The sequence below is a fragment of the Stegostoma tigrinum genome, chromosome 2, assembly GCF_030684315.1.
Source record: "Stegostoma tigrinum isolate sSteTig4 chromosome 2, sSteTig4.hap1, whole genome shotgun sequence".
Taxonomy (NCBI): Eukaryota; Metazoa; Chordata; class Chondrichthyes; order Orectolobiformes; family Stegostomatidae; genus Stegostoma; species Stegostoma tigrinum.
The window spans coordinates 38,972,216-38,999,751 of record NC_081355.1 but is presented as its reverse complement, the minus strand read 5'-3'; the positions used below and the strand labels follow the sequence as shown (position 1 = coordinate 38,999,751).

At 41.7% G+C, this 27,536-nt stretch overlaps 1 protein-coding gene across 3 annotated transcripts in view; it reads right to left on the bottom strand.

The window, feature by feature from the left end:
* ranbp9 (RAN binding protein 9) overlaps positions 1–27,536 on the bottom strand; it is a 102,799-nt gene that overhangs the window by 68,504 nt on the left and 6,759 nt on the right. For all 3 annotated transcript variants that reach the window (XM_048521525.2, XM_059653576.1, XM_048521534.2), the window contains one exon: positions 14,563–14,674. In XM_048521525.2, the coding sequence (XP_048377482.1) occupies positions 14,563–14,674 (112 nt within the window). The remainder of the gene's footprint in view (positions 1–14,562; positions 14,675–27,536) is intronic.

Below are 27,536 nucleotides of genomic sequence, written 5' to 3'. Positions count from 1 at the left end.
CTAGGCAAGTGAGTTGTGTTCCATCACACTCCCGTGAGACCTACAGCACATGAGAGCAGTGTGGGAGGAGAAGGAACGCACAGGACTACACATCTAGGACAAAAATGTAGTGGTCACAGAAGACTCAACATCAGAAAATAGAAAGCTTTTTGTAAAGTAAATTATAAACAAGTTCTATGTGGTCTATTGCCTTCCTGGTACATGACATCATGGAGGGGATGCAGAACAGTTTACAGGGAAATAAACAAGAGAGACAACTAAAAGTTATGGTCCACATGGGAATGAAAGACACAGAAGGAAGAGAGATTGAGGTCATGCTCAGTTGAAATTAAAGAGCGGGTTCAAACAGGAATAATTGTTCGGTGACACCCAAAATTAGAGCCCCTGATGACAAGTAGATTAAAATAAGCCATAAAATGAAATTGATAAATAAACTGCATAATACCTTAGGGAATCTCCCTGAGGACAGGAAGTAGCAAAGGAGATCTAATAGGAATGAGGAGCTGGGAGAAGGAGTATAGGTCAGCAGCTCTCACAGGGTACAGGGAACTCAGTAGTCTCTTTTAAAAGCAAAAATCATAAAAATAATAATGAAAAAAAGTCAAATCATTTCAGCCCCAAAAAGCAGATCTACCCATGCTGCCACAAAACATGATTGCTGTACTAAAAATGAATATTTTGCATCTTTTTCAAGAGGAGCATGCTGCCAATATCACAGAAGAAAAGTGGCAACTGAGAAAGTCAACAGGATAAAAACAAGAAGGTACTGAAAAGGGTGGAAATAATGCCAGAGGACTACAAATATTACATCACTGGTTGGAATACAGAGAAGGACAAAATGAGAACTATAGGTTAGTCATGGGGAAACTTGAAAAGACAGTAATCCCAGATACAGAAAGATAGTCATAAATATAAAAACAGATATTAAGTATTTCTATAGATATTTAAAAAGGATGTGTTAACAAAGTAAACACTGGTCCGATAGTGTGTGTCCAGGGAACAAATAATAGAAAATAAGCAGACAATAGTGAATTGACTGTAGTATTTTGCATCATCTTCACTGTAGAACATACAAGATAGATCCCAAATACAGCTGCAATTTAGGAACTTGAAAGGATAGAGAAACTAAAGAAAATTGCAACTAATGATATTGAGTAAATTGTTGGAGCTACGGACTGACAAGTCTCTGGGTCCTGAGGAACTTCATCCCAAGGTCTTTAGTGAAGTGGCGAATGAGGGAATTAATGCATTGGCTCCAATATTCCAAAATTAGGTTCCTTAGAAGAGCACATCCTGGACCTCAGAATAGGTTACATTAGACTTGGCATTGTGAAACGAGATAACCTTCACTGAGGTCAGTAATGCTGAGGGCGAGGAGACCAGATCCAAGGCAAACATTTTTATACTTGCACTTACTTAAGTTTAAGAGCATGAAAGCAGAGTTTGTTAAACTAAACTGACAAATTATACAATGGGATAGGTTAACAAAGATGCAGCTGTAGACATTTGAATAGATATATTCAGAGAAGATAGATAAATTCCACAGGGATGATCTACAGCTAACTGAAAAGTTAGTGTCACACTTAAAGAAAAAGCATATAATTATGCAAAGATGGATGGCAGGTCAGAGTATTGGATAGGAGACATAGATCAGCAAAGAATTGCTGGAAGATTAATAAGGAGTAAAACTGGAGAGTATGAGGCAAAAGTTCATTAGAAACATAGAAAGAGTAAAACTGATATACACATTTAAAAGAGGAAACAAAAAAAAAAGGAAGTGCAATTCCAAAGAATTAACAGTGGAAATTAAGGATATGGAAGAATCTGAAGAGAAATGACTAGTGAGAAAGTTGAAGCGTTCCAATTTTCTAAAACTGCCTAGATTTGGAGGTTGCATTAGATTGGAAAGTAACGAATATGATCTTAAAAAAAAAAGGAGGGACACAGAAAGCAGGAATATACAGGTCTGTTCATTTAACTCAGAGAAAGGTGTTAGAAGCTATTATTAACGATGTCATAGCAAAGTATTTAGAAAAATTCATCTGGTAAAGTCAATGTGGTTTTGTGAAAAGGAAATCATGCTTAACCAACTTAACAGAGTTCCTTCCAGAAGTAAATGCAGGATGGCTGTAGAAATTGAGGTTTTGTTTAAGAATAAGGAAGCAAGCAGGCGTCACGCACAGACAGATAGCAGGGATAAATTGAATCCATAGAAGAGTATAAAGGCAGCAGGAGGATGTTCAAGAGGAAAACCAGGAGGGCAAAAAAGGGGACACAAGACAGCTTTGGCAAATAGGTTTAAAGAGAATCTAAAGGAATTCTACAAATAAATTAAGGACAAAAGGGTAACAAGGGAGAGAATAGGGCTCCTTAAAGGTCAGCAAGGCCATCTGTGTGTGGAACTGCAGGTGTTGGGGGAGATACTAAATGAGTACTTTGCATTAGTGTTTAGTCTGCAGAAAGATATGGAAGATAGAGAACGTGGGGAAATAAATAGTGACATCTTCAAAAACGTCCATATTACAGGGGGATGGGCACCAAAATTGTAGTTAGAGTACAGAAAAGGTTGAGAGTAGGGAGGTCCGAAATAAACTTTCAGGGATGCAAGATGGCACCGGCAAGCAAGAAGTTGGTTTAAAGTGTGTCTACTTCAACGCCAGGAACGTCCGGAATAAGGTGGGTGAACTAGCAGCATGGATTAGTACCTGGGACTTCGATGTTGTGGCCATTTCGGAGACATGGATAGAACCGGGACAGGAATGGTTGTTGCAGGTTCCAGGATTTAGATGTTTCAGTAAGAACAGAGATGATGGTAAGGGGGGGGGGGGGGGGGGGGACGAGGAAGGGAGGGAGGGAGGAGTGGCATTGTTGGTCAAGGACAGTATTACAGTTGCAGAAAAGATGTTTGGGGACTCGTCAACTGAGGTAGTATAGGTGGAGGTTAGAAACAGGAACAGGAAAGGAGAGGTCACCCTGTTGGGAGTTTTCTATAGGCCTCCGAATAGTTCCAGAGATGTAGAGGAAAGGATAGCAAAGATGATTCTCGATAGGAGTGAGAGACACAGGGAAGGTGGTCATGGGGGACTTCAACTTTCCAAATATTGACTGAGAACACTATAGTTAGAGTACTATAGATGGGTCAGTTTTTGTCCAGTGTGTGCAGGAGGACTTCCTAACACAGTATGTAGACAGGCCAACAAGGGGCGAAGCCACATTAGATTTGGTACTGGGTAACGAGCCCAGCCAAGTGTTAGATTTGGAAGTAGGTGAGCACTTTGGTGATAGCAATCACAATTCTGTTATGTTTACTTTAGTGATGGAAAGGGATAGGTGTATACCACTGGGCAAGAGTTATTGCTGAGGGAAAGGCAATTACGATGAGATTAGGTAAGATTTAGGGAGCACAGGATGGGCACATTAGAAATGTGGAGCTTATTCAAGGAAAGCTCCTCTGTGTCCTAGGTAAGTATGTACCTGTCAGGCAGGGAGGAAGCTGTAGAGCGCAGGAGCCATGGTTTACGAAGGAAGTGGAATCTCTGGTCAAGAGGAAGGCGGCGGCTTATGTTAGGATGAGATGTGAAGGCTCAGTTAGGGCGCTTGAGGGCTATGAGGTAGCCAGGAAAGACCTAAAGAAAGAGCTCAGAGGAGCCGGGGGAGACATGAGAAGTTGTTGGCAGATAGGATCAGGGTAAACCCTAAGGCTTTCTATAGGTATTTAAGGAATAAAAGAATAGCGAGAGTAAGATCAGGGCCAATCAAGGATAGTAGTGGGAAGTTGTGTGTGGAGTCAGAAAAGATAGGGGAAGCACTAAATGAATATTTTTCAACAGTATTCACTCTAGAAAACGACAACGTTGTCGAGGAGAATACCGAGACACAGGCTACTAGACTAGGTGGGATTGAGGTTCACAAGGAAGAGGTATTAGAAATCCTACAGAGTGTGAAGATAGGCAAGTCCCCTGGGCCGGATGGGATTTATGCTAGGATCCTCTGGGAAGCCAGGGAGGCGATTGCCGAGTCTTTGGCATTGATCTTTAACTCATCATTGTCTACAGGAATAGTGCCAGATGACTGGAGGATAGCAAATGTGGTTCCCTTGTTCAAGAAGGGGAGTAGAGACAACCCTGGTAATTATAGACCAGGGAGCCTTACCTCAGTTGTTGGTAAAGTGTTGGAAAAGGTTATAAGGGATAGGATTTATAATCATCTAGAAAAGAATAAACTGATTAGAGACAATCAGCACGGTTTTGTGAAGGGAAGGTCGTGCCTCACAAACCTTATTGAGTTCTTTGAGAAGGTGACCAAACAGGTAGATGAGTAAACCGGTTGATGTGGTGTATATGGATTTCAGCAAGGCGTTCGATAAGGTTCCCCACAGTAGGCTATTGTACAAAATGCGGAGGAATGGAATTGTGGGAGATATAGCAGTTTGGATCGGAAATTGGCTTGCTGAAAGAAGACAGAGGGTGGTATTTGATGGGAAATGTTCATCCCGGAGACCAGTTACTAGTGGTGTGCCGCAAGGGTCGGTGTTGGGTCCACTGCTGTTTGTCATTTTTATAAATGACCTGGACGAGGGCGTAGAAGGACGGGTTAGTAAATTTGCAGACGACACTAAGGTCGGTGGAGTTGTGGATAGTGATGAAGGATGCTGTAGGTTGCAGAGAGGCATAGATAAGCTGCAGAGCTGGGCTGAGAGGTGGCAAATGGAGTTTAATGCGGACAAGTGTGAGGTGATGCACTTTGGTAGGAGTAACCGGAATGCAAAGTACTGGGCTATTGGTAAGATTCTTGCTAGTGTAGATGAGCAGAGAGATCTCTGTGTCCATGTACGCAGATCCTTTGAAGTTGCCACCCAGGTTGACAGGGCTGTTAAGGCGGCATACAGTGTTTTCGCTTTTATTAATAGAGGGATCGAGTTCCGGAACCAAGAGTAGTAAAGGAATGGAACGCTTTGCCTGCAACGGTAGTAGATTTGCCAACTTTAAGTACATTTCAGTCATCATTGGACAAGCACATGGACGTACGTGGAATAGTGTAGGTTAGATAGGCTTCAGATTGGTATGACAGGTCGGCACAACATCGAGGGCCGAAAGACCTATACTGTGGTTCTATGTTCTATGTTCTTTCTATGTTCTATGTTCTAGATGTCTTAAAATGCACAAAGGTGAATAAATTTCTGGGACCTGATCAGGTGTACCCTACAATCAGTGGGAAGATAAGGAAGTGATTGCTGGGCCCCTTGCTGAGATATTTGTATCTCGGGTGAGGTGCCCGAAGACTAGAGGTCAGTTAACATGATGCCCCTATTTAAGAAAAGGCAGTAAGGAAAAGCCAGGAAGCTGCAGACCAGTCAGCCTGGCATCAGTGGTGAGCAAGTTGCTGGAGAGAATCCAGATACACAGAATTTACATGTATTTGGAAAAGGCAAGAGCTGATTAGGGATAGTCAACATGGCTTTGCGTATGGGAAGGACTGTCTCACCAACTTGATTGAGTTTTTGAAGAAGTAATGAAGAGGGCTGAGCAGTGGACATAGTCTATATAGTCATCAATAAAGCGTTTGACTAGGTTCCTTGTGGTAGACTGGTTAGCAAGGTTACATTATGTGGAATAGAAACAGACCTAGCTATTTGGATACAGAACTGGCTTGAAGGTAGGAGAGAGTGGTCACGGAGGCCTGCTTTTCAGACTGGAGGCCTTTGACCAGCAGTGTGCCACAGGGACTGGTGCTATGTCCACTGCTTTTTGTCATTTATACAAATGATTTAGATGCGAACATAGTGGGTATGGTTAGTAAGTTTGCACCAAATTGCAGGTGTAGTGGGCAGTGAAGGAGGTTACCTCAGTACAACAGGATCTTGATCAGATGGGCCAATGCACCAAGGAGTGGCAGACGGAGTTTAATTTAAATAAACGTGAGATACTGCATTTTGGAAAGGCAAATCAGGGCAAGGCCTATACACTTGACGGGAAGGTCCTGGGGAGTGCAGGTTCTTAGTTTCTTAAAAGTGGAGTCCCAAGTAGATTGGATAGTGAAGATGGTACTTGGTTTGCATGCCTTTATTGGTCGGTGCATTGAGCATAGGAGTTGGGAGGTGATGTTGTGGCTGTACAGGATATTGGTTAGGCCACCTTTGGAATACTGCGTGCAATTCTGGTCTCCCTACTAGAGGAAGGATGTTGTGAAACTTGAAAGGGTTCAGAAAAGATTTAAAGGATGTTGCCAGGATTAGCAAGTTTGAAGTACAAGGAGGGGCTAAATAGGCTGGAGCTGTTTTCCCTAGAGCGTAGAGGCCAAGGGGTGACCTTACAGAGGTTTATAAATCATGAGGGGTATGGATCAGGTGACTAGCCAAGGTCTTTTCCTGGGTTAGTGGAGCTCAAACCTAGAGGGCAGAGGTTTAAAGGTAAGTGGAAAGATTTAAAAGGAACCTCAGGGGCAACTTTTTCCACACAGAGGATGGTGTGTATATGGAATGAGCTGCCAGAGGAAATGTTGGAGGCTGGTACAATTGTAAGATTTAAAAAGGCATCAGGATGGGTAAGTGAACAGGAAGGGATGAGGGGGATATGGGTCAAATGCTGGCAAATGGAACTGGATTAATTCAGGATCTCAAGTCGGCATGACTGAAGCATCTATTTCCATGCTGTACAGGTCTGAGTCTAAATAATATATACTGTGGTTAAAAGGGGAACATATGGATGTACCATACTTAGATTTCCCAGGACATGCGGCTGCCATGCGAAGTTATTGCAGAAAATAAAAACTTATGGTGTGTGTTTTTTTTTGGGGCAAGGTTGGTAGGTTTAACAAGACGACATGGATAGAAATTTGGCTAGTTAACAGGAATGGAGTAGAAATAAATGCAAGATAACACAAGCTGATTGCCAAGGGGGATCAATATTGGGCTCAACTATTTACAACTTAAATTAGTGACCTAGATGAAGGATCAAAGGTGAGGTTGTTAAATTTGTTGACAAATATAGGTAGGAAACTAGTTTGTTAACAGGATGTACGGAGGCTACAGAAGAGATAGCGATGGGTTAAAGAAATGTGCAAAAATCTGGAAAATGGAATACAATGTGGGAAAACACAAAATTGCTCATTTTGGTAGGCAAAACTCTGAAACAGAGGGATCTGGATTGTCTTCATATATGAATCACCAAAGTACGCAAGTACAAGTAATTAGAAAAGCTAAGACAATGTCATCATTTGTCACACAGGGAAGTGAATACAAAAGTAGGAGGTTATGCTTCAGTCATCCAGGGCTCTGGTGAGACCACAGCTGAAGTGCCATATTAGTGTCTTTATTTAAGAACGGACAGTAATGCACTGGCAGCAATTCAGAGAAGGTTGACAAAACTAACACCTGGAATGAGTAGATTGCCTGACGAAGAAAAAGCAAAGAGGTTAGGTTTTTGTACCGAAGAGTTTAGAACAGCAAGAGGCAACTTGACTGAAACAGAAGATTCTGAAGGAATTTGACAGAGTAGAAGTGGAAAGGATGTCTGGTCAGAGGAACTAGGGATCACTGTTCAAAAAGAAGGGATTGTCCATTTAAAACAGAAATGAGGACATTTTATCCTGCCTCAGGGGACCAGGCATCTATAGAACTCTTCCACAAGATACAGCCGAAGCAGTCTTTAAATAACAAAGGCAGAAGTGGACAGATTCTTGGTCAAAATGGTGAAAGAGGTAATTGAATTTACAATCAGATCAGACATGATCCCATTAAATGGTGGAACAGAGGCGTGAAGGGTCAAATAGCCTATTCCCACTCCTAGCTTGTACGTTCATGTGCACATAAAATGAAGAGGCGTTTGATGCTGGGAAGATTTTTTTTAAAAGAAATTCAGTATGCATACAATTAAAAGAAAATTGTATTCAACCAACCTCATGGAGTTATTTGGTAATGGAGAAATTGAATAAAAAGTAGTATAGTTAAATGTACATACGAGATTACAATAAAAGCGATGGATAAAATGCTAGAGTACCTAATAGACTTGCCTGCAAAAATCAAAGCTTAATTGAATAAATGAGGCAGTATTGATGCTGGTGAGGAATTGGCTGAGAAACAGAAAGCAAATAGTGGTGAACAACTGTTCATAAGACAGGAGACGTGTGCACTGGTGTTGACACCGGCATTGTTATTTGGAACACTGTTTATTTGATATCATCGACAAATGAATGGACGTACAGGGCATCATTTTTAAACTTTCACATCAAGAACTAAACTTGGCATTTACACAGTTAGATAGGAAGAATGAAGTACTGATAGGTAAATTTCATTAAAACGTACTATTTTAAACATGGTGCCATGAGAAAGACAAAAAACAAGCGTTACCTACACATTCAAAACAAAAAAAGGTGGCAGGACAAGTTGAGAAGGCTAATTTAAATAAAGAACCTGAAGGATCCTTGGCTTTATTAAAATCCATGGAATAGAAAAGCAAGAAAAACAAAAAACTTTGTACTGCACTGATTGGGTCTCATGTGAACTACTGTGTCGGAAGATATCAAAGCTTGGGAGAGGGTGCAGAAGAGATTTTCTAGAATGGCACCAGAAATGAAGGAAGTGAATTATGTGGAGATACAGTGAAGAACTGTTTTTCAAAGAATAGAGAAGATTAAGAAAGTGGTGTTCAATATCATGAATAACTTTAGAGAAAATTAAGAAAAAATGCTTCTAGTTGCAGAATGATCATAGGGACACAACAGAAACAGATACAAGATATTTGTCACTTCTTTGATTTGCACAGTACGTTATGACTTGGAATGCATTTGGGTGTAGTATATTTCGATTTTTAGACAGCTTTTGATTAAGTCCCACACAGGTGGTTGTGGGATTAGGAAGTATCTATTTCTCATTTGCAGGGTGGCAAACAGAGATTAGTTGGGTACCACAAGGATTATGCTTGGGCCTTAGCTATTCACTATCAATAATTTGGATTTCAGGACCGAAGTAACATTTCCAATGTTGCTGATGACAGAAAACTAGGCAAGAGTTGACGTTAAGAGAGAATGCAAAGACACTTCAAGGGGACCTGGCCAGGCTAAACGAGTGGGCAACAAAACAAAAATGACTGATAGGGAACAATGTGGAGAAACAGGAGGTTTCCACTGTGGTGGGAGAACAGAAATGCAGAGTATTTCTTTAATGGGGAGAGGCTGGGAAGTAAATGCTCTTCATGAGACACAAAACAACACTAGAAGGGACAGAATCTCAGAATAAGGGCAGACCATTTAGGACTAGAAAGAGGAGCAAACTCCTCACTCACTTGGTGACGACTCTTTGGAATTTCCTGTCCCAGAGGGCTGTGGAAACTCAGTCATTGCATTGAATCAAGGCTGATAGATATCCAGACATTTAGATATTAAAAACAAAGACATATTGGAATAATTCAGGAAGATGGTGTTCAAGTAGGAGATCAGCCATGATCTAATTGACTAGCAGAGTGGGCTTAAAGAGCTGAATAACCCAGTCCCAGTCTTATTTGCGTTTTTATGATCTTACCTTCTTATCTTTCCAAACTTGTTTTGATACACTAAGGATTGCCCCTTTCTCTGCTTTTTTTTAAAAATAGGGAAGCCAACACCACTGAAATGTACTGAACATAATTAACAAAGAAAAATCAATCTTTGGAGTACAGGGAGAGTTTCAAATGCTATCAAAACTTTCTCTTACATACAATTGGCATTCTAGCCTGGTACTTAATTCTCCGAACACTGGACTTCGGTATAAATGTCAGCTATTAAATTTCATTGACAAAAGATGTTCAATCAGTAGTTCATCTTTATCAGAAACTAATACAATATTTACAGTTTTACTTGATACAAAAATTCTTCAAGTTGGTCAAAATAACAACTGAATTATATATTTTGCATTTAGAGCCTGCAGAGGAACATTTAAATCTTAATGGTGGAGATCAAAATCAACGTCAAACATGGGAACAGGAGTAGGCTATTCAGTGGCCTATGGATGGTTTTCTACATCGCAGGGCCACAGTAATTTAAGAATGAAATGCAGCACCAACCTTAAGATTGGGGCTGGGAATTCTGTGATAACTCACTTCCTAACTTCCAAAAGTCTTCCAAACGCCCGAAAGGCACAAGTCAGGAGCCTTGGGCGACTGTGTGTGGAGTTTGCACATTCTCCCCGTGTCCGCATGGGTTTCCTCCAGGTGCTCCGGTTTCCTCCCACGTTCCAAAGATGCGCAGTCCAGGTGGATCGGCCATTCTAAATTGCCCATAGTGTTCAGGGGTGTGTGGGTTATAGGGGGATGGGTCTGGGTGGGATGCTGCAAGGGGCGGTGTGGACTTGTTGGGCCAAAGGGCTTGTTTCCACACTGTAGGGAATCTAATCTAAATGATGGAATTCTCATCATTTGGCCTGCACGAGCATAGCTTGAGAAACACTCAAGAAATTCAAAACCACTCAAATCAAAGCAGCCCACTTGATCAATACCCATCCATCTCCTTAAGCATTATTTCCATTCAAAGTACAGCAACAGTAACACATTGGACCTAGAAGATGTACTGCATGATTCATCAATGCTTTTTAGACAGCATCTTCCTGACCCAAGGTTGTCTCTGTCTATAGAACTAGGGCAGCAGAAAACAACAAGGACCAACATCCTCTACAGGCCTACTACCAAGACATATACATTCCTGACTTGGAACAAAGGCACTATTCCTTTATCACAGAGTGAAAATTCTGAAACTTCCTTCCTAACAATACCACGGGTATACCTACACCAGGCAGACTGCAATCAAGGTGGTCACTCACCAGCACATTAAAAGGTCAATTAAGGATGGACAACAATTGCTGGCCTTGCCAATGATATCCCTATCCCACAAAGATAGCAAGGGTAGGAAGAAGCACACAAAGGGGAGGATGAGACGACCACGGCGGACAAGGGATGTCAGGGACGGCGCAAAAGAGAAACCATACAATGAGGTGGAGATTCATAGGAAGCCAGAGAACTGGGAAGCCTTTAAAAGCTAGCCAGAGGACAACTGAAAAAGCAGTAAGAGGTAGGAAGATGACTCATGAGCATAAGCTAGCTAGCAACACAGAAGAACAATGGAAGAGCTTCTTTTAGAGATATCTAAAAGAGAAGATAAAGCAAGAGTGGGCTTGACACCTCTGAAAAATTGGACTGGAGAAGCATTAATGGGGAACAAAGAAATGACACAGATGCTGGACAACTGAAAGAGATGTGGATAAATCATATGATGGACTACACACCAGAGTTCTGAAGGAGCTAAGGAGACTGTAGATGCATTGGTGGTGAGCCTTCACGAATCACTGGGGCCACGGAAGGTCCCAGAGGTAGAGGTAGCGCAATGGCTCAGTGGTTAGCATTGCAGCTTCCTTGGGCCCAATTACAACTGCTTGTGTGGAGATTGCACATTCTCCCAGTGCCTGCATGGGGTTCCTCCAGGAGCTTCCATTGCCTCCCACAGTCTAAAGATGTGTAGGTTTGGGGGATTGGCCATGCAAAATACAGGGTTACATATAGGGTGGAGGAGCAGTGGCGGGTCTGGGAGAATGTTATTTGGAAAGGCAGTGTGGAGTCGTTGAGGTGAATGAACAGCTTCTGCTCCACAGGTATTATGAAAATGGCTGATATCACACCCGTTTAAGGAGGGAGGTAAAAGCCAGGAAACTGTCAGCCGATTAGCCTGACCTTGATCATTGGTAAGATGTTAGAGTACGCTTTAAGGATGAGACTGCAGTGTACTTGGAAACACATGGTAAAATAGGGCTGCATCAGTATGGTTTCATCAAGGGGTGATCTGAAAGATCTGTTAGAATTCTTTGAGGAGGTAATGAGCAAGTTAGACAAAGGAGAGTAAGTGGATGTGATCTATTTCCATCTCCACAAAGCCTTTGAGAAGATGCCACACAGGGGGCTGCTAAACAAGATAAGAAGCCGCGCTGTTGAGGCCAAGGTACTAGCATAGATAGAGCTCTGGCTGACTGGACAGAAGGGGTCATTTTTAGAATTGCAGCTGGTGACGAGAGAAGTTCCATAGGAGTCTGAGTTGGCATCATAATTATTCACATTATACATTAAAGGTCTGGATGAAGGAACTGAGGGCATTGTTGCTAACTTTGCGGATGACAAAGACGGGTAGACAGACAGGTAGTGTCAAAAAAGCACAGTGGCTGCAAAAGGACTCGGACAGGCTAGGAGAGTTGACAAAGAAATGGCAAATGGAATCCAACGTGTGAAAGTGGGAGATTGTGTACTTTGGTAGGAAGAATAGAGACATTTTCTTAACAGGATGAGACTTCAGAAATCTGAAGTACAAAGGGGATTGTGGGGGGCCCTAGTTCAAGATTCTCTGAGTTTTAACATGCAGGTTCAGCTAGTGTTTAGGAAGGCAAATGCATATTTGCATTCATTTCAAAATGACTGGAATACAAGACCAACGTTGTACTGCTGAGATCGTATAAAGCCCTAGTGAGACCACATTTATAATACTGAGCAGTTTTGAGCTCCATAATTAAGGGCATGCTAGCAATGGAGGGAGTCCAAAGGAAGTTGGCAAGACTTGTCACTGAGTTGAGGACTCTGTCTGTACTTGACAGAGTTTAGACGGACAAGGGGGGAACCCGATTAGAGTGGACATGGCGGGGGGGATGTTTCCACTGGTTTGAGAGACTAGGCCTGAGGGCACAGCCTCAGAAGGAAGGGATGACTCTTTAGAACTGAGATGAGGAGAAATTTCTTCAACCAGAGGCTGGTTAATATGTGGAACTCATTAGCGCAAAAGGCACTGTGGAGGTCAAGTCATTGAATGCATTTAAGACAGAGATGGAAAGGTTTTTGTTTGGTAAGGGGATCAAGGACTATGGGGAAAAGATAGGAGAATAGAGTTGAGAAATACATCAGTCATGATCCAACGGCACAGCAGGCTTGGTGGACCAAATCACCTAATTCTGCTCCCATATCTTATGGGTTTTAAAAAAAAGAGGTAATGAGATAAGGCAGGATCTTGCACAGTAAGAACTTGGAATTCAATATTCACTCCATTGATGACTGGGAGGTGTTCAAAACATAAAATATATGCATGACTCTGACCTGCCTTTGTGACAGACATCAAGATGTTTAGGATAGGCAGGATGCCAAATCAACATGTAAATCGGGATTCCATAGTTCAACTGGGAGCCCAATTCAAAATGTAGTTCCACTGCCCAGTTTCGCAACAGTCAAGAAACTAGCAAGTGAAACAAGAAACCTTCAGCTCCAAGATAGGTGACTCTTTCAGTAAAGTTGTGGGTCAAGAGGAGAAGTGCACACTCACCAAGCCACACAAGAGTCAAAGTTTTCCAGCACTGAACTCCAGCTACTTCCTACCCAGCCTTAATTGATGTCCTCTCTCCTCATCTGCAGCCACCCATCTCACACCCAAGCAAGGTCACTAGGGCAACCCTCATGATCCTGAACAGCAGCCTCTGGTCATTGTGTTTCTTATCACTCACAGAAAGGTTATTTGTGAAGCCAGCTGCTGTCCTGAAAGCAGACCCACAAGATATTTGAAGGCTGTTGCACACAACTTTGGTTGGACTTTTCCGCTGCTTGTCTCACTTACAGCGTACTCAATTCCACATTAATATCTGGGTGTCTGAAGGCTTCATAAAAGCTGCGCAAGGGGTAAAAGGAGACACTACGTAGTGGAGAGAAGGTGAAATCATCTTCACTCATCAAGATGATCATGAACAGCAGGTGGTTTTAGCAGAGGCGAGTGATGTCTGAGTCTTCGATGTAAACCATCAAAACAAGTTTGGATCAGATGCGGTACTATCTACACCCACTGGACTGGGTGGTGGTGATGCATGGAGAAGGTGGGCATCATAATGGAAGCAGCTGAAATAGGGGTGTGCAAAGGTTTGAATGGGGACAAAGTAGAAATGAGGGAGTAGTTGAGTAGATTGACAGCAGTAGTATCACCAGGATTGGAGACTAGAGACTAAACAATGAAGAATACGAAAACATAGTTCTAAAGTGACTCATAAGGCAGAAACAATGTCTTCCAGGAACAAACAATGTCATACCTCAATAATGCAATGGTCATATTTGTTGGTCAAGAGAGATGGAAACAGCTAGTCGCTGGACCTTGTATTTAAGAATCACAGAACGCTTTTTAGAAAGTAGCTAGGGTTCTCTCCTTTTGCATCTTAACATTGCCCTCTTAATATTACCCAAACAGATTAACCGATCATGGTTTCATTTATTGTTTGTAGGTTCTTCCTATGCATACAAGGCTTGGAACATGTGCTTCCATAACAAGTGATTGTACTGTAGAAGTAATACAACGGATGCGTTAAGGCACCTATATAGGTTCTTCTGAGAATTGGCAGCTGTTGCTGGCTTACCAGCCAAAAGGTAAACAGGTCATTTTCATTTATCAAAATGACATCTTTAAAAAGTACTCAACTGTCCCCACAAATTAATCTTAGCATTTAGCCTTCTAGAACACTGCATTGTTAAAATGGCTTGATTTAATGTTATAAACAGAATCAAAGCACAGCAGTTCATTCACACTTACCCATCTCGTCCTTTACTGACTATCTTCACCTCAAAGTAGTAAATCCCACAAGCAGCAGGTATAGGATACATTGCTCGAACTGAAGCCGCATCTTTTGGTGTTTTACCATGACCTTAAGGTATAAAATTTAGGTAAAAATTGAGCCTGTAACATTTGCTTAAAATGGGAGATATTACAGAAAGCTCATCATTCAGCACAAATTAAAACAATGGAAATCTACAGGGAATGTTCTTCAAGGGGATTGTGTGTTACAGGTAACTGTCCTTTAATTAGGCCGAAGGAAGTGAAGCATTAAATATGGAAAAATAAACTCAATCAGGATCCAAAAAGCCACCTAGAAAAACAATTTAAATTCAATTTTGAAGTTTGAAATCAGCAGTTAGAAGCAGGGTAGTGTAGGAATTTTCGTAGGGAGAAAATTAATGAAAGCCTTGTGGCAAAAAGGCTAAGCAAAGGTAGATTCTAGGTTGACAACATAAGTTTACTGCCTTCTTCATTTATTATCTTTTGAATTACAACTTGAAATTACTATTTCTAAAAACCTGTTAAGTATTATCTAGAAACTAACAGCAAATGCTAGAGAAACTCAGCAGGTCTGGCAGCATCTGTGAAGAGAAGAACAGAGTTACTAGTTTGGACTAGTGAGACTCTTCTTCAGAACTGAAAAGGGGTTGGAAAATAGAACATAGAACATTACAGCACAGTACAGGCCCTTCGGCCCTCGATGTTGTGCCAACCTGTCATACCGATCTCAAGCCCATCTAACCTACACTCTTCCATGTACGTCCAAATGCTTATCCAATGACGACTTAAACGTACCTAAAGTTGGCGAATCTACGACCATTGCAGGCAAAGCGTTCCATTCCCTTACTTCTCCAAGTAAAGAAACTACCTCTAACATCTGTCCTATATCTTTCACCTCTCAATTTAAAGCTATGCCCCCTCGTGCTCGCCATCAGCATCCTAGGAAAAAGGCTCTCCCTATCCACCCTATCTAACCCTCTGATTATTTTATATGTTTCAATTAAGTCACCTCTCAACCATCTGCTCTCTAATGAAAACAGCCTCAAGTCCCTCAGCCTTTCCTTGTAAGACCTTCCCTCCATACCAGGCAACATCCTAGTAAAATCTCCTCTGCACCCTTTCCAAAGCTTCCACATCCTTCTTCTTATAATGCAGTGACCAGAACTGTACACAATACTCCAAGTGCGGCCGCACCAGAGTTTTGTAAAGCTTCACCATAACCTCTTGGTTCCAGAACTCGATCCCTCTATTAATGAAAGCTAAAACACTGTATGCCGCCTTAACAGCTCTGTCAACCTGGGTGGCAACTTTCAAGGATCTATGTACATGGACACCGAGATCTCTCTGCTTATCTACACTACTAAGAATCTTACCATGAGCCCAGTACTTTGCCTTCCGGTTACTCCTACCAAAGTGCATCACCTCACACTTGTCTGCATTAAACTCCATTTGCCACCCTCAGCCCAGCTCTGCAGCTTATCTATGTCTCTCTGCAACCTACAGCATCCTTCGTCACTATCCACAACTCCACCGACCTTAGTGTCGTCTGCAAATTTACTAACCCATAATTCTACGCCCTCATCCAGGTCATTTATAAAAATGACAAACAGCAGTGAACCCAACACTGACCCTTGCGGTACACCAAAAGTAACTGGTCTCCAGGATGAAATAGGTTCTGATTTATACTTCTGACAGAGGCAAAGGAGCAGATGGTGTAAAGGGCCAGTACAAAAGACACCAAACATATCTTATCTTTGCCTGCCCACTGCCATTAGCATTCCACACGGACTGTTCCATTCATGACACCCTAGTGTGCTCCATCACTCAAAACGCTTCCTCATTCCTCCATTGCACCTTCCCATTCAATTGCAGAAGGTGGAGGTGTAGTGTGTCAAAGTTTGCAGATAAAGCTAAGATGAGTGGTATAGCACAGATGACTCTGAAAGTTTGCAAAGGGATATGTATAGTTTGAGTGGGCAAAGGTCTGGCAAATGGAGTACAATTTTGATAAATGTGAGGTTACCCATTTTGGTAGAAATAAAAATAAATATTACTTGAACAGTAAAAAAATTGCAGCATGCTGCTGTACAGAGGGACCTAGGTGTCTTTGTGCATGAATCGTTTGCAGGTGCAACAGATAATTAAGAGGGCATACAGAATTTTGTCTTTCAGTGCTAGAGGAATTGAGTTTGAAAGCAGGGAGGCTGTGTTTCAACTGTATTGGGTGCTGGTGAGGCCACACCTGGAGTACTGGGTGCAGTTTTGGTCTCCTTGAGAAAGGATTCAGTAGCACTGAAGGGGGCACAGAGGAGATCCACTCTGTTTACTCTGGAATTGACGGGGTTGACCTATGGAGACAGACTGAGTAGACTGGGACTCCATTCATTGAAATTTAGAATAGGGGGAGGAGGAAAGAGGGATGGGGAGGACACAAGGATCTTATAGAAACATGAAACAATGAAAGGGAACAGATAAGATAGAAGCAGGAAGGCTATGGTGAGAGGGTGGGTCAGTGGAACTTAGGCCAACAAAAGATCAACCATGATGTTAACATACGGCAGAGCAGGCTCAAGGGGCCAGATGGCCTACTCCTGCTCCTGGTTTTTATGTTCTTTTATAACATTTGCCCATTCATCTCCTCCCTCCTCACTATCCAAATCCCTAAAAATACACCTTCCTGGTGAAGGAGCATTTCACTTGTCCTTCCTTCAATTTAGACTACTGCATTCACTGTTCACAATGCAGTCTCCTTTAGCTTGGCAAGAGCAAGTGCTGACTGGTTTTGCACTATACCATTTTGTCCTTAGGAATGATCCTAATCTCCCAGTTGTTTTCTATCTAATAAACTAATGAACTACCTGCTCTCACACTAATATTTCTGTCCTGGGCTAATGCAATGTTCCAAAGAAGCACAACACAAGCTCATGGAACAATACCTAATTTTCCACTTTGGTACAACTTTCAAGGCCTCAATAACTTTAAGAACTGACCACATTATATCTTTCCTGTTTTTCCTCCATTCTCTCTCTCTCCACAACTGTTTGCATTTTGTTTAGTAGAAAGGGCCAATTCTCTTCCATTCATACCATATATCACACTTTTTTAATTCTCTTATTTTCTTGCCCCACTTTTAACAGCTGTTTTGTCTTTTGCACTGGGCCTCTATACCATCTGCCATCTTGCTCCTCCTCTGCCTGTCAAAAGTATGAAGACAAACTTATTTTCGAACACCTTTCAGTTCTTATCGTCATACCAGACTGAAAACATTATCTGTTTCTATCTCCAGATGCTGCCAGAGCAGTTGAGATTTTCCAGCATGTTCTTTGCAGCAGATTTCCAGCATCTTTTGCTTTTTCAAAAAGTTTTGAGTAATATCTTCTCTTATTTTCTACAAATGGTAAACTTCAGATATTTTAATGACAACTTAACTATTTAACAAGTGTTGAGAAAGATAAATACCAATTACTGGTATGAACAAAACAAATACTTCAAAATCAATACTGTTACTTCCCCAGCTAGACTAGTTTAAACCCAACTATGAGTGGTCAAGCAGATCAAAGACAACTAAAATCAACCAACTCCAAAAGTATCAAGATTAAATGAAATGTAGAATGAAACTGAAAAACAAAGATTTAAAAAGGTCATCCCACTGAAGGGTGCAGAACTATTTCTTAGCATCTTGCATTTGTTAATTTGAAAATCAATGTGTTGAGAATTTACAAGCAAGTTCTTCGGTTTGTACTCAAGTCACAACATAAACCAGACAGTATCCAGCTGCACAAGTCCTCTCAGATATATTTACACTAAATGGACAACCCCAATAAGCAACAGAAAAGATTTTGTATCTTTATAAATAAGGTCTAAACTCAAAACTGAAAATATTTTCACCTGGATAAATACCTATGCACACTGACAATTTTTATTCAGCACCAATAGTAAATGTTGTTGGCAGATAATCTTTTAAAAAGATGTGCAAGCAAGAGCTTAGGCATCTGTAAAAATAATATCAGCACTATGTTAACTAGCTGAAAATGTATTTGGTGAAAACAGAAACAAACAGCCAAAGACCAGAGAGAGCTCAAAGTTGGAATTCTCACTGAATGCTTCCCAATATCGGGCATTTTTCTACACAATGAGCAATTCTACACTATCTTGGTCCATTCAGGAAGCTTACATCTTGAAGTAGAAGGCCGTACAGGAATTCAGGTTCCACTATGATTGTGGGCATGTAACTTAGGTTCAAAGTTCAGGAAATACTGAAGGAATGCTGCCTTGTTGTAAATCTATGCAAGAGGTCCACTTCTTCTACTGATATCATGGAAAGTTTTTAAGCTGCCTCAGGTCCATATCTCATCTATAACCATGCCCATAACACAAATCAGATCATGTAATTATTTTGATTCCATTTTGTTTTCGGATCTGGCTGTGCATAAATGGACGGTGCATTTGCTATGTTTTAAACCAATCTAAAACACCTTCAACAGGACATTGAGGATAGAAATTCCCCTCGAGCCTAGGTTATTCCATCTTCCATTTCAATACACCTACAACATTGGCATCTTTCTGACAGTGTGGTAAATTGCGGTGAATGTTCTGTTCACAAAAAGCAGGATAAAATCTAACCCTGGCAATTACTGCCTTATCAGTCTCCTCTGGTCATTAGTGAAGCAGTGGAAGGGGTCATCAACTGTACTATGAAATAGCACTTGCTCAGCAATAACCTGCTCTGTGATGCCTCGTTTGAGTTCCACCAGGGCCACTCAACTCCTGACCAGATTACAGCCTTCGTTCAAACACAAATAAGAGTTAAACAGCATAGGAAAGTAGACAGAGTGACTGTCCTTGAAATCAAGGCCACATTTGACCAAGTGTGACATTAAGGAGCTCTAGCAAAACTAGAGTCAACAGTAATCAAGGAAAACTCTCCACTGGTTACAGTCATGCCTTGCATAAAGGAAGACGGGGGTTGTGATTTTTGGAAGTCAGTCATGTCGGGAGTTCCTGCCATGTATCGTACTCAGCCAAATTATCTTCAGTTTCTGCTCAATTCACCTGCTTTCTGGCACAGAAGTCAGCAATGGCAATGTTCACTGATGATTACGGAACACTCAAGAAACTCCTCAGAGACCAAAGTCCATTATCAAATGTAGTGGGATCCAGACAAGGGCTGACAAATGGAGTGTAATATTTGAGGCACACCATTGCCGGTCAATAGGTATCTCCAAACAAGAATATAGCTACTGTCCCTCGACATTCAGTGGCATTTTTATCATGGAATTCCAACTATCATCTTGAAGGTTACTAAAAACCAGAAACTGAACTAGACAAGCAATACTAGTACAGTGGCTAGAACAGCAAGTCAGAGGCTGAGAATCCTTCAACCATTAACTCATCTCCTGACTAACTCCCGGACCTCACACACACTCAATGAAGTGTAGATAAGGAATGTGATGAAATACTTCACACTTGCTTGGACAAGTACAGTTCAAGCATCACGCCAGAAACATTACACTATTCAAGACAACACAGCCCACTTGATTGGCACCACATTCACATACAGGGAAAAAAAAAAAGTGAACTTGGGACCATAATCAGATTAGTCATTACCTTACTGAATGATGGAACAGGCCTGAAGGGTAAAATAGTCTACGCCTACGTTCAGAGATAGTAGAAACTGCAGATGCTGGAGAATCTGAGGTAACAAGGTGTAGAGCTGGATGAATGCAGCAGGCCAAGCAGCATCAGAGGAGCAGGAAAGCTGACGTTTCGGGTCTGGACCCTTCTGATGCCTGCTGCATTCATCCAGCTCTACACCTTGTTATTTTGGGTCTGGACCCTTCTTCAGAAGTGGGGAGGGCAAGAGGATTCTGAAATAAATAGAGAGAGGCAGATGGAAATGGATAAAGGAGCAGATAGTGGAGAGGAGACAGACAGGTCAAAGAGGCAGGGAGGGAGCCAGTAAAGGCGAGTGTAGGTGGGGAGTTAGGATGGAGACAGGTCAATCCAGACAGGATGAGGCTGGTAGGTAGAAGGTCGGGTGGGGCTGGAGGTGGGAGGAGTATCTGCTATAAAGTTTGTACAGGAAAGGTCACTTTGGATTAATACAGCACCTTTCAGTGCACAAACTGGTCTGCAGCTGAGTCATGGAGCTGTACAGCATGGGAAAAAAGACCCTTTGGGCCAACCCGTCCATGCCGACAAGATATCCTAAGTTAATCTAGCCAGCCATTTGGCCCATATCCCTGTAAACCCTACCTATTCATATATCCAAGTATTTTTGATTTGGCAATTATTAGCCAGGCAATCACAACACCCAAAGTGCACAAAGCCAGTTACCACAAACCAGAAAGGAGATTTATAACCAATGCATTTTTGGTGATAGTTGTCAGAGGATTGTTGACCAGGTTGTGGAGAATTTCCTGCTGATCTCTGAATACTGCCACAGATTATTTCCAAGGATGTGGGTATTAGAGGAATGGTCATTGATGAAGTAGCCAAAAACAACTGAGTTTAGAACATTAACTCGAGGAACCCCTGCAGCAGTGCACCGGAGTTAAACGACTGGTCTTGAACAACCACCATCATCCTTTGTGCTCTCCAATCAGTGGAGAGCTCCCATGAGCTCCTCAGATTCCGAATGACATTAATTTTGCAACTTTCCAAGTCTACACAAGATCAAACAAAGCCTTGATGTGAAGGGAAGACATGTTCATATCACCTGGAATGCGGTTGGACACCAAATGGTCCTGGTGGAACTCAAACTGAATACTGGTGAGCAGTTATCTCTCTCTCATGAGACAGCAACCCTACGGTCCACTTGGGCAAAGGCAACTTTACTTTTCATAAAATCAAATGCCTGTCTGGCTTCCTCATAAATGTGTTGATGCAACTCACTTCAGGCACTCCCCATAGTAGCAAATTTCAAGTTCTCATAACTCCAAGGGGAAACATTTTTTCCTAAAATTCCTTATTTGGATTTCCCTTTTTTTAAAAAGAAAGGAAACATTGGTAGCCTTTATGTTCCTTCTCACTTACAGTGCAGAGAGACTGTTTTTTAAAAGCCTCTATTTATTTGGTCTCATTCAGACTGCTTCCCCAAACCACAGTCCCCTCCACAGCCCGCACCCCCCAACCCTGCCTTCACTACCAAAACAAAAATGACAGTCATAATGCTTTCCTTACATGGATACCCACACATTTTTGCTATTATCCTTTCAAGGCTTCTCTGCAACTCTAAGACTTCTACATCCAGTTCAATTCAGACGCTGGCTGAAGTTTTCACAAAGGACCCTCATTCTTAGCTCTTCCCCTCACTTGAGTGTGGCCCTCAATTCACCTAGTCAGTCACTCTCTAATGGCAGCACAATCCATGGTCTGATAGAAATAAGGCAACTTTACTTTTTTAAAACTTTAATTTTTTTAAAAGATAAAAATCATAGCCACAGCATGTGGTACCCTTAGTGTGGTTTAACCAAGATGAGATAGAGACTTAGCATAACTTCCCTACTTTTCAATTATATCCCTTGAGAAATAAAGTCCAGTGCTTTGTCTGATTTCTTTTTTTAAAATAGCATTGCTAACCTGTGGTCCAACTTGTCGTGATGATGTATTGGTAATTCAAGATTCATTTGCTCCTCTATCTTTTATTTGGAAATATGAAGGTCTAAATGGGACAATCTCTTCATCCTTCTTACCAAAATGTGCTGGCTCACATTTATCTTTGCTGAAAATTATTTGCCCATTCTACATATTTAAAGGGTCCAATACAACTCTAAAGCTGAGTGAACCTCCTTGAACAATCATCTTAATCCATTTAAATTCTGTAAAAGCACACTAAACTGTAAAATGTTCTTTTAAAGGAACAATGTTCTGCAAATTTCCCTGACTACTCTTCTAGATAAACTTACTACTGTGAAATTTATACTCCAGTTATGTGGGGGTCTTTCAAACTAATGAATTCATTCAGCAGCAGTAATTCAAGTCGTGGTAAAGAGAGGGGAAAATTAAACAATTCTCAATGCAATTAATGTTAATAAATTCATACAGTTCAAAAAGACATTTTATTCATGGTGAAAATAATGTTTAAAACACTGCAAATATAACAGGCTTGTTCAAAATGGGATGCAAGGACAATACCTGCAAATACAGGCCAGTTTAGTCTGTGGTGGGAAAGCTATTCAAAAAGATGACTGGGGCACAATTTAGCAGACACTTAGACAAATCCAGCGTATTTAAGGAAATCCAGCATAATTGTTCATGGCAATTAAATTCAGTTAATTTGAGTCGTTTGATGAGATAAAGGGTTGATGAAGGTAACAGAATTGATACGCTGTACATGGACTTCCAAAAGGTGTTTGCTAAAGTGCTGCATAACAGTCTTGTTGGCAAAGTTGAAATCTCAAGTAAAGTGACATTGTTAATGGACTTGAAGTTGGCTAAGTGTGAGGAAACAGTGAAAAGCGAAATGGTGATTTTTTTTAAAAAATGTGGCGCCAAGTACAGAGGGGCTTTTCGGGGTTCACAAACTAAGGAAGGAAAGAAAAGATCAGGAGAGGATTGAATAGGCTGGAATGTGCAGGCATGTAGCACGTTAAGTTTAATGAAGTCTGAACTGATACATTTTGATTGCAGCAAGGAAAGGCAACATCAAGTGAAGGCAGCTACTCTAAAAAGGGGATGGAGGTGCAAAGAACCATGCAGGAATGTGTGAACAAATCATTTAAAATGGCTAACAAAGCAATAAATAATGCATGAAAAGGATCCTGGTTTTATTGAGAGTTTAATATGTCAAATTCTGGGCCCCACACTTCAGGAAAGATATCAAGACAATGAATAGTGTGCAGGGAAGATGCACTGAAATGATTCCAGAGATGACAGACTTCAGTTGGATTGATTGGTGAAGCTGGAATTGTTCTTCTTGAGAAGGATCAGAGAACATTTGTTCAAAATCAGGAGGGATTGGACAACGACAAGTAAGGTGAGGTTACGTTCTGGAATTCACGGTTTCAGTGTATGATGGGGGCACGGTACAACTGTTGTTTCAAAGGGAATTTGGTAATTGTCTGAAGATTAAAAATCAACATTGCATGGTTGTGTGGAAAAGGCAGGCAAAGATAGGCAAAAAGCCAAATGGTCTTGTTTTCTGTTAAATGCAGCTAACACTAGAGAATCTTAGAATATCTCACAAAGCAAAAACTGAAAAGATTAGATGCTATAAAATCAGGAACAAAAACATAAGTTGCTGGAAAAGCTCAGCAGGTCTGGTAGAATTGTGGAGAAGGGTCGCCAGACCCAAAATGCTAACTGATTTTTTCTTCACAAATCCAACAAATTCTTGATTTTTTGAGATACAAAACACTAAGGATCCAAAATCCTACATTCCTCCAGCAATACATGATTTCAAAATTCAGTTTCAGTAAGTCTACAAAAAAAGGAGTGTTAGTTGTTTCCTTCTCAGTTCAGAAACAAGAAATCACCGAGGATAATTTTATTAAATTACTAATGGGTGTGCATGGGATCAAGGATAGAACGATGTTAAAGTTCTTACAAGTGCACCTAATGGCCAGCTTTTACTCTTGTGGAACATATCAACTGAGCCTTCAATAAGTAACATTAAACCATTGTAATAGGAAGGTATCAATCACTAAGTTCTGAATAGAAAGCTTCATTTATAATCATGGGGCCTAGAGCTTAAAGTACCTTAAAAATTCAGTTCTGCAGGCCTCTCATTTCCAAATGGCATTGTAGAAATGATGGCCTGGTGATAATTCAGTGAAAACGTAATCCAGAGGACCAGGCTAATGTCATGGGGCCAGGCATTCAAATCCTTTCATGGTGGTTTGTGGAATTTACATTCAATTAATAATCTGGAATTGTAAGGCAATCTCAGTAATGACAACTGTCATAGATTGCTGTAAAAACCCATCTGGTTCACCAATTACTTTTACACAAGAAAATCGGAAATCCTTACTAAGACAGTCCTCCATGCAATTCCAACACTAACACGGCTATCTCTTAACTGTCCCCTGAAATGACTAAGCACGCAGCTTGGTTCAAGATTGATCAAGGGCGATCAACAAAAGCTTGCCTTGACAGCAACACATCCCATGAAAACAAAGAGATAGAGGGGCCCATTTCCACCCTTAGCAAAGCACAAGAGACAGTGAGAACTGCAGATGCTGGACTCAGAGATAACAGTGTGGAGCGGAGGAACACAGCAGGCCAGGCAGCATCAGAGCAGCAGGAAAGTTGATGTTTCGGGTCGAAACCCTTCTTCAGAAACGTGGGAGGGTGAAGGGAGCTCAGAAGTAGAGAGGAGGGGTGGAGGTGGGGAAGGTAGGTGGGATGGTGATAGGTGAGTGCAGGTAGGGAGTGGTGGGGATTTGTCAGTGAGGTGGGAGGGTTGGATAAGTGGGAAAGATGATGGACAGGTTGCGTCAGGTCAAGGAGGCAGGGATGAGAGAAAGGGTTTGACATGGGATGAGGCCAGGGGTGGGGAGATTTTCAAAACTGGTGAAATCCACGTTTGGACAGTTAGACTGAAGGCTCCCAAGGCGGAATGAGATGTTGCTCCTCCAGTTTGCAGGTAGCATTCTCGTAACACTGGAGGCGGCCCACTGTGGACATGTTATCAAGTCGCGGGGGGGGGGGGGGGGGGGGGGGGGGGGGGGGTGGGTTGAAATGGTTCGCGACCGGAAGGTGTTGTCATTTGTCACATAGAATGCAGATGCTCCACAAAACGGACTCAGAGGAGGCCACGTAGAGGCGGCCACAGCGGGAGCAGCAGATGCAGTAGACCAGGTTGACAAGATGCAGGTGAACCCCTGTCTAATGTGGAAGGTTTGTATTGTGCCTTAAGGTGAGGGGGGAAGATATAGGGGCAGGTGTAGCACTTCCTGCAGTTGTAGGGAAAGGCACCTGGAGTGGTGGGATTGGTGGGGAGTGAGGAGAAGACAAGGGAGTCGTGGAGAAAGCAGTCTCTACATAAGGCAGATAGAGGCTGGATTGCGGAAGTGGTGGAGAATGTTGCATTGGATGCAGAGGTTGGTGGGTTAATATGGGAGGACAAGGGGAATTCTGTCTTTATTTCTATTGGGGCAAGGGGTTATGAGGGCAGAGGTCCAGGAAACACAGGAGATGCCGTTGGGGTTGTTAACATTTATTTGGGAAATTAGAGATAATGGGAACTGCAGATGCTGGAGATTCCAAGATGATAAAATGTGAGGCTGGATGAACACAGCAGGCCAAGCAGCATCTCAGGAGCACAAAAGCTGACGTTTCGGGCCTATCTGATGAAGGGTCTAGGCCCGAAACGTCAGCTTTTGTGCTCCTGAGATGCTGCTTGGCCTGCTGTGTTCATCCAGCCTCACATTTTATCATTTGGGAAATTAGAGCAAGATTAAAGACAGACTTCAACTGTAAACTTAATGGTAGCCACTAAGGGAAAGAAACCCAAAATGATTATATAGTAAGAGGGAGTAGGAGGTGATGTAATTACAAAGATCTATTGCTGCATGGAATAATAAGTCTAAAGAGTGATCCAGACGATAAAAGCAGTGGCAGCAGATGCAACACAATTGAGGGAAATTATTTTAAAAGGCAAATTATTACGTCTATTACAGATTCTAGCACTCCATCCAAAATTATTCTATTCCCAATGTGTTAGGAGATAAATTTATTCAACTGCAGGGTTACAGATTAGTAGAGACTCTTCTCTTAGAATTTGGTTGCTGAAAAAGGAAATTTGCAGTTGATATGTAATTAGACTACAATAACAAGAACCATACATTCAGTTTTACTGTCAAAAAACTACTTCCACTCTGTTCTCCATCCTACCTATTTTACCAATCCCTACCATCTTTATTTTTAATGGTGGAAAGTGTACCCACCATAATTTGTGCATGAAGTTGACACATTAAGGTAAAGACTAAAAAAATTTAATGACAGACAATTTCCTCTAAAACACTGCTATTTAACGTAATAAATGCCTGAGAAATATTCATTTCAATATAAAACGAAACCAATTTTTCAAAGAAAAATGATGCACAATGCAGGTTTTCACAATTGATTTTGTCTTTTCATACGCAAATCAAAAATAGAAAATACAAAAGAAAACCCTGATAAAATGATTCAAAACATCAAAATAATACAAAAATACCATCCATAGGATGTAACATGATCGGACATAAAGACAATGTACGAATGGGAGAATCTAGAGGGCGCAATTCAAAAATAGGGAGTCGCTCATTTAAAGATGAAGGCAAGGAGGAATTTCTTCTGTGGGGAGTTAGTCTTTCGAATTGTGTTCCAAAGATAATTCTGCAGGCTGGAAAACTGAATATATTCAACCCAGATTTACATTTCAAATCTACAGCAAACAGCCAAGTTCAGGCCACAACATGGTCTTGTTGCATGGTGGTGCAGGCTAAGATCTTAATGATCTAATAATGACTTGGACGAGGGGATTGAAGGATGGGTCAGCAAGTTTGCAGACGACACAAAGGTCGGAGGTGTCGTTGACAGTGTAGAGGGCTGTTGTAGGCTGCAGCGGGACATTGACAGGATGCAGAGATGGGCTGAGAGGTGGCAGATGGAGTTCAACCTGGATAAATGCGAGGTGATGCATTTTGGAAGGTCGAATTTGAAAGCTGAGTACAGGATTAAGGATAGGATTCTTGGCAGCGTGGAGGAACAGAGGGATCTTGGTGTGCAGATACATAGATCCCTTAAAATGGCCACCCAAGTGGACAGGGTTGTTAAGAAAGCATATGGTGTTTTGGCTTTCATTAACAGGGGGATTGAGTTTAAGAGTCGTGAGATCTTGTTGCAGCTCTATAAAACTTTGGTTAGACCGCACTTGGAATACTGCGTCCAGTTCTGGGCGCCCTATTATAGGAAAGATGTGGATGCTTTGGAGAGGGTTCAGAGGAGGTTTACCAGGATGCTGCCTG